General features: G+C 39.9%; 2 protein-coding genes across 3 annotated transcripts; one reads left to right on the plus strand and one right to left on the minus strand.

Annotated features, from left to right (window-relative positions):
* Nucleotides 1-90: 90 nt before the first annotated feature.
* On the minus strand, nucleotides 91-9,788 carry LOC106361798 (chromatin modification-related protein EAF1 B). 2 transcript variants are annotated; one of them, XM_013801600.3, is made up of 22 exons: nucleotides 9,498-9,788; nucleotides 9,095-9,277; nucleotides 8,957-9,011; nucleotides 8,783-8,880; nucleotides 7,398-8,706; nucleotides 7,171-7,290; nucleotides 6,770-6,967; nucleotides 6,260-6,448; nucleotides 6,084-6,164; nucleotides 5,912-5,966; nucleotides 5,330-5,838; nucleotides 5,178-5,231; nucleotides 4,820-4,865; nucleotides 4,395-4,588; nucleotides 4,260-4,313; nucleotides 4,099-4,179; nucleotides 3,831-3,968; nucleotides 3,629-3,745; nucleotides 3,073-3,173; nucleotides 2,781-2,987; nucleotides 2,303-2,675; nucleotides 91-2,086 (listed from the first exon to the last, which is right to left on the minus strand). In XM_013801600.3, exons 2-22 carry the CDS (start codon nucleotides 9,238-9,240, stop codon nucleotides 629-631), a joined length of 5,583 nt encoding a protein of 1,860 aa, XP_013657054.2. In that variant the 5' UTR covers nucleotides 9,241-9,277; nucleotides 9,498-9,788; the 3' UTR covers nucleotides 91-628. The 2 variants fall into 2 exon arrangements, with proteins under 2 accessions (XP_013657054.2, XP_013657053.2); XM_013801599.3 differs by having other exon boundaries at nucleotides 5,912-5,969; nucleotides 9,498-9,787.
* A 475-nt stretch (nucleotides 9,789-10,263) lies between these two features.
* Nucleotides 10,264-11,969, plus strand: LOC106361799 (ER lumen protein-retaining receptor B). The gene is made up of 6 exons (XM_013801601.3): nucleotides 10,264-10,551; nucleotides 10,734-10,999; nucleotides 11,074-11,189; nucleotides 11,291-11,364; nucleotides 11,491-11,554; nucleotides 11,660-11,969. Exons 1-6 carry the CDS (start codon nucleotides 10,461-10,463, stop codon nucleotides 11,694-11,696), a joined length of 648 nt encoding a protein of 215 aa, XP_013657055.1. The 5' UTR covers nucleotides 10,264-10,460; the 3' UTR covers nucleotides 11,697-11,969.
* Nucleotides 11,970-13,795: the final 1,826 nt, after the last annotated feature.

Here is a 13,795-nt window from a genome sequence, read left to right on the forward strand (position 1 = left end):
TGGTCTAATCTAGATATGCATATGTAATCATGGGAGCTTGGAAACATGTGGTCTCTTTTGTTTGCTTTCCCATTCATAACCAACCATAAAAAGAAGAACAACAATAATACATTGAAATTAAACTAACCTAAACCCACAAGAGTAGAAATTAGAAAGGAACAAACAAAAAGAAAAGGCTTCTAAAGGCCCTAAATATATGCCACATGATGAGTAAACAAAATAAAAAGAGTGGGTGGAAGAGCAGACTTCTATACAAAACATTATAAACTGTTTCTACTCTCCCAAACAAAGAGATGAGAAGCAAGAAGGGACTTCACTCTATGATGCGGTGGTAATTTACATACATAATACCTTTCTCTCTTGTGTCCAAAAGATGTCAAAAAGACCATCATGAATCTACTATCTATCCACCTTTCCCCGTTTATCTTCCTCTGCCCTCATCGAATAAGCAAACTCAACCTGCCGAGTTTACAATCTACTTTGGCTGGACCAAGTTATACACCATCTCAGCCAAATCCAATGCCACAGTGAGGACCCGACTCAGTACAAACCAGTTCTGAGTACGAGGATAACCCTTTGCAGGATTTACAACTACTCGAGGTTCTAGGTTTTTCATATGATGTGCCTCTCATTCCACTTTTGTCTCTGGAGGTTTGGGAGACGGTAGTTTTTGTGCTTCTTCTAGTTGAGGAGGCTGATCATCAGAAGCAAGATGTTTCTGATTTTGTACAGTCAGCTGCTCTGGCAACTTTGGTCGTCTCTGTTCTACTGAAGGTAGGGATGGCTGTCTCTGTATTACGCCCTTGAGCTCCTGACAAGGTACGCCAGCAGGCAAATGCTTCTGCGCTAGTCCTTGGTTAGGTGATGTTACCGGATTACTACAAGCTGAATCTGTATTAGAACTGTTTACTACTTTAGGAGCAGCGCTTTGCACAGAGGCGGCATTTGTTGGAGGTTCCAATGCATTTGGAGAAGGCACAGCAGTAGAACCAACTGCTTTAACTTTTTTCGAATCATCACTCACTTGAGGCATACCCTTGCTCGTACTCATACTACTAGTGGTATTGGTGACAGACTGCGGAACACGTGGCACAAAATCAGCTTGGGACTTCCTTGATGAATCAGAGTTCCCTAGATGATTCTGATGAACAATTCGCTGAGCTGTTGGCTGCACCTGACGCTGCTTTTGGTGTAGCAATAAATGCTGATGGTTGGAAGGTGCAACTGCTGGTGAAATTGACGGACTAGAGACCGCAGGTGAGCTCTGGCCTTGAATGCAATCGTCTGAAGGTAACTGTACTTGTTGTTGTTGGGACGGAGATGTAGCTCCAGGAAATGTTTTTGGCAGTCGCTGATCAGACCTAACTGGAACCACTGCCTCTCCTTTTTCGGTACCCTGACTTGATGGGGGCATGGTGAAACCATTCAGGTGTGACTGATCAACAGTGATGTTCTGATGGATCATGTTTCCCCTACCCATCCCCTTTGATTGTTTACTCGGCTGTTGACCTTGCGTTGGCTGTCGCTGGTGTGGATGCTGTCTTCCAGATTGCTGCTGGTGTTGCCGCTGCCGTTGTTTTCCGGATTGATTGTTTATACCAGGAGCACCAGACTGAGGATTCCTACCAAGACCATGAAGCGGCAACTGAGATTTTTGAGGGTTCTGTTGGGCCATAGCACTATTAGGAGAGGTAGACACTGGAGGGATTGGTAATGGCTGAGGCGAAACAGGTGGTTGAGTCTGAGGACATTGTTGTGGAGGAGAAACAGAAGTTCCCTGAGATTGTTGTTGTCCATGTGGCACAGTAGTATTAGATGCTGCAACCTGCTGCTGCTGCATATACCTCTGGTGCATTTGCCTTTGACGGAGAGCAAATCCGTCTTGCTGTGCCCCAGTGGCATGACTTAGGCCTGGGCTCTGGAGCGGAGGATTATGCGAGTTGCCTAGTACATGAGACTGCTGTGGCATCTGATGCTGCTGGGAAACATGGCCTGGGTACGACTGAACAGAAGTTGTCTGGTTGTTGGTAAATCCAGAACTCAAACTACCGAAAGCTGGGATCCCTTGACTGTTCCCTTGAGCAGCCTGCATCAGAAACTCGGGCATATCAGTTTCATCATCTCTGGATTGTTCGTAATGATGTCAAACAGTTTCAAAAGTCAATCGAGCAGCGGTAGAAAAAAAAATCAGAAGCGCTGTAAGTCTACAAACTAAAACCAAAGCAGCAAATAAAAGCTATGGTAACTGTTACAGTAATATTTTATGATTACCATAGCAGCAAATAAAAGCCAGGTAGCTTACCCGCATCATATGCTGAACGGCTTCACGAGGCGGCCTGACCATGGAGTTTCTTGGAGAAGCTCCTCTTCCAGAGTTAATATTACCAGTATTTGGAATTCCCACCATACCAGAGGACAGCATGCTAACGTTATTTGGCACTGCTGGTGAGCCTATGCCTTGAAAGCCAGACCTCGACATCGGTGTGCCCCTGTTCGTTCCACTTACACCCACAGTGTTTACACCAGGAACCACGCGATGTCCCAATCCTGAGACAGCTCCATGAGTTGATAAAGAATTCTGCTGCAGGTTATTACCCGATATCTGATTATGTCGTTGGAGTCGGTGTTGTTCATCAAGTGGTAAAGACCCTCTAGGAACGTTGAATCTACCATCCCTAAAAAAGGAAAAAAAAAAATATAAACAACCAAAGAAGTGACAATCCTCGAGTACATTGAGCGGAGATGCAGAAACGTATGCATTCACCCAAACCACTGTCTACCTTGGAGTAGCACTGTGTAGACCAGGTGTGGTTGGTAAATTGTTACCCGGAACCACACCAGATGATCCAGAAGTGGATGGAGTGGCTCCAGAAGTAGGGAGCACTGGCGTCCCTTGATTCAACATTGGAAGACCCAGATGTGAACCTGGACTTTCAAGTGAAAATAAATCTTGACCTGAAGTTGACGCATCACAGAGATCAAGGGGCCTTCATCCAGAGAGTAGCAAAATATCAGATTCGCGGAAGTAGTTGTCAGGAAATATGTATATATACGGAAACACCAAAAACTTACGTTAGAACACCTCCATTCAGATTATTCGGGAATACTTGAGAAAGAGCCATGACTTGTGAATTGTGAACTGGTACTATCTGCTTTGAATCCCGACCATCATTCTTGAAGATCGATGAAACAGTAGAAGCCAGACATAATTAGTAACAAGAAAACAAAATTACCTTAGAATTCTTATGACTTTAGCAAATGTTAGCCAAGTTTACAGATATGCTTTGAAACACGCCTTCTACTGTTCTACAGCATAGACTCGGACTATAAAAAGAGAAGACAGACTATCTTCTCAAATTCTATATCTCGGATTTCTATAAGCAAAAGCGTTTTCCATCTCCAGTGCAGCTTAAAAACCTAATTTCGTGGAAACCCTGAGAAGATTCTGGAACTATAAGTTCAGACCCATCCAGTATTCTTCCAACAAGAGACTCAGAAACTAAAAATTGAACTATCACTATTGCTACACAACGGTTGAAATAAAAATGGAAAAGCAAATGCAGAAAGAAAGTCCACTAGTTTCAGGTTACAAGCTTGCAAACAGTAACAAAGTACTAGGTGAACTAACCTGTGTCTTTCTACAGTGTAACTTCTTCCCAATTAAACAAATCTTCTCAAAATGGGATTTTAGGGTATCTTCCTCCATTGGCCCTTGCAGTCGCTGAAACAACTGTCTTGCACTTCCCTGAATATACACACATACAATGGGTATTTGAATTAAACTAAACATAGTGGACACTTTATTCAGCGTTTCAGAGCTAAGGAAAAACCTTCGGGATGCCAGGCAAAGTGGATGGATAAGACTGTGAAGTCCCCGAGTCTTCAGCACTATCAGCCCCATCGCTCGCAGTCTTGTCCATCAGAATCTTATGCCGCTCCTTGCACTCAATCGGATTACGATATATACACTGGAAAAAAAACGGAACCAATAGTCAGATCAAATCAGTCAGTAACGAATCCCACATGTTCACTAGAAAAGAAACAAAAAGTGAAATAAACAGAAGAAGCCCATAATTTTTCAAAATAACATGCATTTACCTTAATTTTGAGAGTGCTATTCATTGCATCACTAATGAGCTCCCAGTTAGGGCCCATGTCATGCACCAAGACAACAAGCGCCTAAATGGTGGAAAATAATTAGATATTCATAGAGCAACCTAACAGTATATCGATGTTAAGGAAGATGACAAATAGAACACCTGATCCTCAAATAGTGACCACGTAGTTCCAGAGCCATGCTGGCTGGAAGAAATCTGCGTAAATCCAAATTTCAAGTTAAAAAAGTCTTGAAATAAAGCGACAGGAGGAGTTAGCAAAACTTCAACAGCATATACCTTGAGGCCTTTTATTTTTCTGGCCCTATCACGACTTCCAATAAATTTGATAGATTTGTTGGAGTTGGACATATTGCTCATCTGGGAAGCTGCCGGAGAAGGAATTGATCCAGTGAGACCCATGGCCCCATCAAAATTGTTCTCAACCAATTGCTTGGTGGTCTTTTGCTTCTTTGCATGATGACCGTACAGACCTTATACGATACAACCAAAATATGTCAAAGAATTAAAAACAAGGCATTGAGGCATAAAAAGGGAATATGTAGATAAAGCAGCAAACTTATGCAAGTTTCCAGAAACAGTTGAATTAATCCAAATTACAACCTTCCACTCTAGGTTTATAACTAGTTAACTACACAGTATCCAGCTTTTTATTTTTATAGTTACAATGCATCAGAGAGTAAAAACGAAGTTGCAAATAATACCATTCGTATCGAAATGATTCTCTGGTCGCTTCTTCCAGTGGTCCTTCTGCCAAAATAAGGACAAATTAGAACCTTTTATGGGAAGTCCATTACTAGTACTGGTACAGGGTACATATTTGTCAACTATCCTAACTTAAAGATCTAATTACAAAAAATATGAAAAACGGAAGCAAATAATAAATTTGTAAACATTTCAATCCCAAGAATAGGCTACAAACATCAAACCAATCCAACATGTAGCAAAATTTTCATTTTAGCAAAAGCTAGTCAAGCATTAACATCCATTACAACACACCACCTGAAGTTCAGGCATACTTTTCCTAAACATTTGTTCATAAGATTTTACCAATGAAATTACCTGTTCAGCATGGACTGATGAATCGAGATGCCAGGTTTGGTCATAAGCAGACCCCTGCAACAAATGAAATTGAAATTATGCAATGTATGGTTAAACTAATAGCAACTATTTCTTAGCAAAAAAAAGTAAGAGATGCGCAAATTGCAAACTACCAGATGAATCTTCTTCTTCTTTTTAGGTTTTCCTGACGTTTCAGCCATGTCATAAGGTAGCTGCTTCTCAAAGGTACCACTTGATTCAACCTCTGTGCCTTTTTGAAATGCGGATCCACCAGGCAAACTACTTTGCTCATCCTGAAAAGAACTAGTATCCCCACTAGATGCATCTGTCTTTGACGGCACTGGTAAGCTCCCAGCAGTAGCATATCCAAATGAACCCACAATCCTCGGCCTGGAAGCAGTGCGCACGCGCGTCGGAACTGAGCCGGCATTTATATTACTACCAGGCCTTTTCGCCATCAAATTTGATGAGTTAGACCCACCTGTATAGTTTACATAATCAGCTCCAAGATCATAAGACCGGGCAGAATGTGACTTCATCAAATTCTTCCTTTTTTTGTGGCTCAAATTAAATGATTTGCTGCACTCGAAAGCTCTAGGAAGATAATAGGCACTCGTTTCTCCTTCATCCTCATCAAACGCTGTGACATCGTATTCTATATCTACAGTGGAGAAAAAAAGTCAGCAAATTATTAACTAGCAGGTGAAGCTTAACCAACCAATAATTGTTCATACCTCCAGCAGCATCATAGCCTGATGTATCAACTTCCTCCTTCATGCTGTTTCCATACTTCTGGGAACAAATTAATACTGTTAAATATCTTGGGATACCAGATTTACATTTTCAGGAAAATGTGAAATCAAGATTACAACATGAGAGCTCCTAGCACAGAACAATCTAAAATACCTCACAGCGTGCGAGATGGGTCTCAATAGATATTTGGTACACCTTCATTGCACCCGATGGAACTGAATAAAATAGGCTTTCCTGCACAGTAGCAAAGCTCAATCAGCTATATTATAGAGCTATCCACAGCGATATTATTCAACTGAAACAGCAGAAAAGTTTACAAAACTTCATACTTCTGTTAGCTGATCAACAAGAGATACATCCAATAATTCTGAGTCGCACATATAGTCGGGTGTTGATGATGCAGCTGAATGATAGGGAACAGAAGAGTTGTTATACTTCAAAAATCTACATGCATACTCCCTGACACCCGGAGCAAAACTTTTTCTTCCAGTATCACAATTAGATTCTTGGCACGTCTCCTGCAGATGGGCACGTAATTACAACGCAAGATACCATTAAGTTTACAAAATAATAACATAGAAAGCAAAAGAACCAGAGACTCCTGGAGGTAAAAATGGAAGACAAAGCAGATAAGAAAGATCCGGCTGATAATAAAACGAAGGATTTATCAGTGGAATTGCGTTGCTTACGGTGTAGACAGAAACTTCAATCTAACCACTGTGTATGCATGTGTTTATATATGCATAATTCTGATCTTTAAAGAAAGAGAAAAAAAGAGGAAGAGCTCCATGATCACCATTGCCATCAAAAACCACAAAAGAGGTCTGTAAGTCAAATACCTTATCATTTCCCAAGTTTGTCTCCTCCAGCTCCCTAGGAACCTCCACAGAGCTCCAGAATTCCAAGACAGCATTAGATAGGATTGAAGCTATATTTTTAAGCTTTCTGTACTGAATTTGTTTCTCCAATCTCAACTGAGAAGTCAAAGCAACTCGATGGCAAATTTGTGCAGCAGCAGTCATCTTCCAAAGACGCTCCTAGAAGACACAAAGAAAAAGGTGAAAATAAAGAACATGCAATATCAATGAAAAATGTTCCGCCAACATGTGGACAAGCTCATTTATGCATAGGAACGTCCAGATGCTACTGGAAACAAACAGAACAACAAGCCACAGAATGCAGCAATTTCCACGCAGCTATATAGAATTTTAATCAGAAAGCTGATTCAACTAGACCATACCTGCGCAAAATCATTTGCCAGCCATGCCATTTCTTCGAGGACAAAATCCCATTGACATTTCTCACGAACCTCCAGTGGTACAGTACCACAAGATAACTCGGCAATTCTTCTTCTCTTTAACTGTTAGTGTATTATGTCAGACATAAAAAGATGAATAGGTATATAAGTAACTCAGAAAACTCAACAGCTTAAGATCATGATAATCAAGCCAAGTTGAAAAAGAAAACCTGTATAATTCGTGCCTCCTCAAGAATAGAGTCTTCCTTCACTTTATCTAACACCTTTGAGCCTTCATCTGAGCTAGGCTGATGTTTTAATGCTTCAACGTCAGTTCCTGACAATACATTATTACCAACCACGCTGGAATTTGCGTCTACAGATGCCTGAGGTATTGCAGGGTGCAAGGAGCTACTAGGATTGTTAGCTAAAACACTACCACCTTTCTTGTCATTCTCAGTGTCAGAATATTTCTCTTCATTTTGTAGCTCAGGTGTACTTCTGTAGTTTTCATTTTCAATTTTAACCGAATTCATGTCCATTTCACGCGTAGGACTGCACTCACCAGTAATGGTGGTAGATCGACCTGTCTCATCCTCAATCATCAGTTCACCAACTGTATGATTAAGCAACCCCTCTACTCTTGAAGCCTTCTGCACAGAGCTTTCATCTGAGTCCAGTTTGTCCACTCTGTAAATATCTCTTTCAGTATCTACATCTACTTCTAAGTTGTTAGCATGAGAAGACTCTAACCCTTTTGTCCCTGCAGCTCCTCTATCTGTCAAACTTTCTTTTTCTCCGGTAGAATCTCCTTGGGTATAATTATTCTTCTGGCCAGCTATTGCTGCAGCTTTGGGAGAACCAATCTCTGTACTATTCAAAACCAGGTCTGCCTTTTTCTCAGCCTCTTCAAAAGGCAAATCTGCGGAGCTTTTTCTACATGTAATGTCTGCTCCATCTTTCATCAGACTAGTTCTGGATCCAGCAGCACTCTCTCGTACGATAGGTTCACCATCCACCTTGGTATTAAGCAGATTGCTAGGAGCTACATTTGTCGGAACAATGGTACCATTTGAATTTCCAAATACTGGACAAGACACAGAGGTTGTTTGCTTATCCTTTTGATTGGCTGCGTCAGGAATAAAACCCTTTCCGTCCACTGATCCTCTGCGAGCAGAGAGAGACGTTGCAAGACCACCACGGTTCTGAATTAAATCCACAGAACTTGACCGTGCTGGATCCCGATTTATTTTTGTTCTGTTCCTACGAGCATACGGTCGAAAGATTGCAGAATCCTCTGTTTCTTTGGTGTTCTGGTTGGTGTTCGCTTTGGAAGACCGTTCTGACTCGGAAGTCCTGTTTTGCCTATTAGGATATTTCGAATTGTTTTCTCCCTCAACTGACTTGTTTCCAGAATCAAACAGTAAAAGATTATCCGCTGTATTGGGTTCAGAAACAGTAGGAACTGCGGGTCTACCACTACTCTCCGCGGAGTCTCCATGTGGTGAGGCAGTCATAGCAAAACTATCCTTGACTTCACTGTAGGGTTTATACGTTAAAAATGATGAGTCAATCCACAACATATAATAGGAAACTATAACAAAAAGGAATGTACCTGTTTAGAAAATGCTCTGCTTGCTGATCTGTGAGTGATGTAGACTGGAAGCTAAGTGAAGTTGCAACACCAAACTTGAAATCCAAGGGATTACCTCCCTGAAGCAGATAGAAGAGTAAAATAAGTTTCCCCCAAAGGGAAGAGAAGAGAGAAACAGCAAAGATATAATCATACTTTCTCGAGAAACTCCAGTTCTCTCCTTCTTTCCTCACGGACATCATACTCTTGCCTGTTACAAGCACATTCGTGTTACACATTGTAGAGTGTTTAAACACATCGCATAAGAAGTAGAGTGTCTCAAACTGAAATTACCTTAGCTCGGCTTGAGCCTTCTCAATAGCAGTGGGAGACGTTTTGAGACCAATACCACCACCACCACCACCTCCACTATCGATAACTCCTCCCATGGAATCAACCTCAGCATTTACTAGAACATATCCCGAAACGCTTCCATGCATCACCACCTTGGATGCCCCATTTATTCAAATACCTTAACTGAAAAAAACAAAACAAATAAAGATGCTTTCAGATAATCATTCGCTTCCAGCATAACGAAGATCACGCCATTAAATATAAAAGATAAAAGCTCTTAGATAACAATGTTGCATAAACTATTAAATGATCTGCTGAGCTAGCTAATGAAGTGCCCACGAACACTGTTGCACATTTGGAAGCTAAAAGCTTCAGAGAGACGACTCGAAGAAGAGTGAAGGACCTGAATTTTGACGTAAGGCAAAAAGCTAGGGCACAGAACTCGCTCGGGCAATCACCAATCTAAAATTAGCTTCTTCTCTCTCTCTCCTAGGGTTCCCCTGAAGAATGAACAGAGCCTTTGTTTAAGCTTCAATTCGAAGAAGAAATCGATTTCTCAGGGAAACAAGAAGCTTCTCCATGAATTTCCTCTTTTCAATTTTGGTTTCCCTCTCGGGAGAATTTTTTTTTTTTTTTTTTGGGTTGTTCTTGCTGATGTTTTTTTTCTTCTCGGTCTCTCTCTCTCTCTCCTCGAAGCAGTATGCGACTCTCTCTCTCTCTCCCTCTCTCTCTTCAACTTCGAGTTATGGGCCTGGGCTTTTGACAGACTCGTGCAATAATAAATAACTTGCTGTTTACAAAACAAATCATTCAACTTACCCATTTGAGTAGCACTAAAAAAAGTCAACATAATTAAGTCTTTCGAATGTTACTAACCGCGCTCGACCCCGCACCACATTTAAAATTAACAAAAATCTCTATATATACCATATATCTATATGTTTTTTAACTGTTGAAACCGCACCGCAGTTAAACCGATTATCTTAAATCGCTCAAACCGCAGTTACCTTTCAGAGCATGGGGTAAATAAGTAGTCAATTCTGTGAACAAAGTTACTTTCATTTAATGTTACAAAAAAAAAAAAAAAGTTACTTTACTTTTGGTTAATGAAGATACACACCGGCTAAGTATCAAAACCGAGAGCATCCGGTTAGGTAATTTATTACCCAAAAGTAGGCCCAACAACGAGAAGTTTCCTTTCATTTTTCTTACCACGGTAGGAGGTGTAGTTCGTGGAAACGCCAGTAACGAACGAGATCTAGCACGGACCGACGAGGACCCGTAGTGTGGTGTAGAGAAAGGAGACGAGCTTTCACTGAACCCCCCCTAGAAGAAAGAAGGATTCAGCATCGATCGATCGAAGAAGATGAACATTTTCAGATTAGCAGGTGATATGACTCACCTCGCCAGTGTCCTCGTCTTGCTCCTCAAGATCCACACCATCAAATCCTGCGCTGGTATCTCCCTTCTCCTTCACCTTTACGTTTTTGTTCCAAAATTGACGTTGACCAAATGATTCGATTCGATTCGATTCGATTCTGTATACGGTCAGTTTCGATTGTAGAAATGACGGATCCAATTCGAGTTTCAGGAGAGATTGCTCTCAAAATGAAATCGATTTGTTTTTTTTTGTGTGCAGGTGTGTCATTGAAGACTCAAGAACTCTACGCAATCGTCTTCGCTACGCGTTATTTAGATATTCTCACGAGCTTTGTCTCTGTGTACAACACCTTCATGAAGTTGGTCTTCTTAGGAAGCTCCTTCTCGATTGTTTGGTACATGAGGTATCATAAGGCTGTCCAGAGGACTTACGACAGGGAGCAAGATACCTTTCGCCATTGGTTCCTCGTGCTTCCTTGCCTTCTCTTAGCTCTTCTCATTCACGAAAAGTTTACCTTTCTTGAGGTTTGTTTGTTTCTGCTCTTGTTAAAGAAGCTGCAGTTTTTGTGTAATGGGTTATCTGCTTTACAATGTATCAGGTACTGTGGACGTTTTCGTTGTACTTGGAGGCTGTTGCTATATTACCTCAGCTTGTCTTGCTTCAAAGGACTAGAAACATTGATAACTTGACTGGGCAGTACATATTTCTCCTTGGGTACAGTTTCATCTCATAAGCTTGCTTTCTTTGTAAAGTGTTATTGCTTCTTCTTTAGCTTATCTAGATTTGTGTTCTCTATTGTTGTCATCTTCTTGCAGGGGGTACAGGGGATTGTACATCCTAAACTGGATCTACCGTTACTTCACTGAGCCACACTTTGTTCACTGGATAAGTACGACTACCTTAACCTTTCCTCACTATTTTACATGCACATGGGCATTTATGTGTATCCCTATTTTAATTATGCTTTGTGAATCTGACATGTGAACTGAAACTGTGTGATAACGATATGATGCAGCATGGATCGCGGGGCTTGTTCAGACATTGCTCTATGCCGACTTCTTCTATTACTATTTCCTAAGGTAAAACACATTTAACTCATCTTCTCCTCTTGTTCCTAACTTAGTTATTCCTTAACTCTAATCCTCTGCCTTTGACTCCTCTTTCTCGGTTTTGTATGTTTGCAGCTGGAAGAACAACAAAAAGCTCCAGTTGCCAGCTTGATTTCTCAATTTGCGATGCTCGGAAACCCTTCGGAGATTCAGTTTGGTGCCTGGATACAATATCTGCCGGAAAGTTTACTAGTTTACTCTGTTGGTAGTTAGTGGATGAGACGAGCATAGATTATATGTAAACTCCAGCGATCTAACTTGTTACACTTTTTTGAACTTTTTCGTGTCTCAGCTTTTGTTAAGTGTTACTAAAATATTTCGACAGGACAAATCTTGCAAGTATAACTAGTCTACTGTTTCCATATACAAAATCATTATGTTCTTACTTCTTAGTTCTTACCCATAGTTGATCGAACTAGCATATATTAGCTATTGTAGGTGAGAGAAATTAATTGATAACTACATCTTGAAAAACAAGAAACAGAGAACGTGATGGGCAGGGGTTAACGAGAATTGACGTGTGGGAGAGATGCAATGAGAATTTAAATTCATTCTTATCACTATTATCTCTCCTTCGTATCTTTCATGTTTTCCTATATTGTTCCAGCTTGTATATGTGCAATATATAGTACCTCAAAGAAAAATTAAACCAAGATGATATATATGATAATAGTTGCTTTTCTAACTATACTTTCAAAAACGTATGTGAAGCCGGAAGCAATTCTACGAGGAATACCATCAGATATAATGCAAAACAAGATTATATTGCAAAGGTGTTTCCACAAAAAAAGGCAAAACAAGCTTATCTTAATTGAAATATTTATATGAGAATGACGTATGCGATTTTTATATAGAGAATATCAGTCTAATGTGTTTCCTTCACGACTCCATCTTCATTAACAAGTCAAATTAACCTTTCTCTATTAGCTAGATTCAATTTTGTCCTCCTTAGAGATAAAAGTAAGTTTCACAATAGTATCAGATATATCTGCATCCAAATGGATATTTGATTTTAAGAAATTGAGAGATGAATGAAGGAAATCAATTCACGATAAACAAAAACAAGTGTGTTGATATAGTTAATAGATACGAATGTGACATTTCATTCAATCTCAACTGATAAGAGTATAAATCAATAAAAAAATTAAAATTTATTATACAATTTCGAAATTGAACAAATGAATATTTTTTTAACGAACAAATGAATCTTAAGAATAGAAAAAACACTATACAGTTTGAATCATAAGTAACATAAAATGACTTAATATAAAAGTACTATATATGGGCAGAGGTGACTATATATGAACATGTCGGAGGACATAACTAAGTCCATGCATGGCCATACGACCACGCCCGTGGCCAGCAAAATGGCGTTATTAGACTGGGCAAGGCGGCCCGTGGCCTCCGGGGATGTGTGTGCAGCTTGAAGGATCGGAAGGAGGCAGATCACCTCTTTGTAGAAACTGTAAATTGCCAAGACGTTCTTTTGGTAAAAACCTAAACGCTTCGTTTGCCGGAAGGTAGATCCCCATTAGTAGAAGAAACATTAATGAAAGTATCAATGCACGACTTGTTTTCATGGTTATCTGAAGAATAATAGAAGAGGTGTATGACTTGAATAAAAGAGATGGATTTGTATTTTTATTTAAAATCCTTATTTACGCAGATAAGATAGAACCTGAACTATTTGATGATGATATTTGTTGTGGCGATGGTGGTATTTATAGTGGGAAAATTTTTTTTTGAAATAACAATGGTGGCGATTGTTGAACTTTGTTGACATTTTATCTCGTGGAAATAAGAGAATGCCTTTTCTTACGTGGACTCGAATCTTAATCTATGTTTTTCAAATAAACTAATAGCAGGAAAAACAAGGATTTGGTTCCAGTCAAGTTTAAAAACTTGTAAGAACCGGTTAGGAACATCAGTCAACTTTGTTTAACGACTGTAAGAACTAAGAGCGCAAGATAGTCAACTTTGTTTAAATTAAATATCAATTAAATATTTAATATTATATACACCGATGTATTAGATAGAAGACATAGAACTTTGAATAAATGTGGTATCTAACCTATACTAAAAGGAGAATATCCTCCACTCTAAACCTATCCACGTCAGTTGATATATTCAGCCAATCAAAGAGTAATATTCTGCTACGTCATACAAGGTTTCAAATCGACTAATATAAAACCGGGCCAGATGTCTGGGCCA

The sequence above is a fragment of the Brassica napus genome, chromosome A3 (genome assembly GCF_020379485.1).
Source record: "Brassica napus cultivar Da-Ae chromosome A3, Da-Ae, whole genome shotgun sequence".
NCBI classification, from domain to species: domain Eukaryota; kingdom Viridiplantae; phylum Streptophyta; class Magnoliopsida; order Brassicales; family Brassicaceae; genus Brassica; species Brassica napus.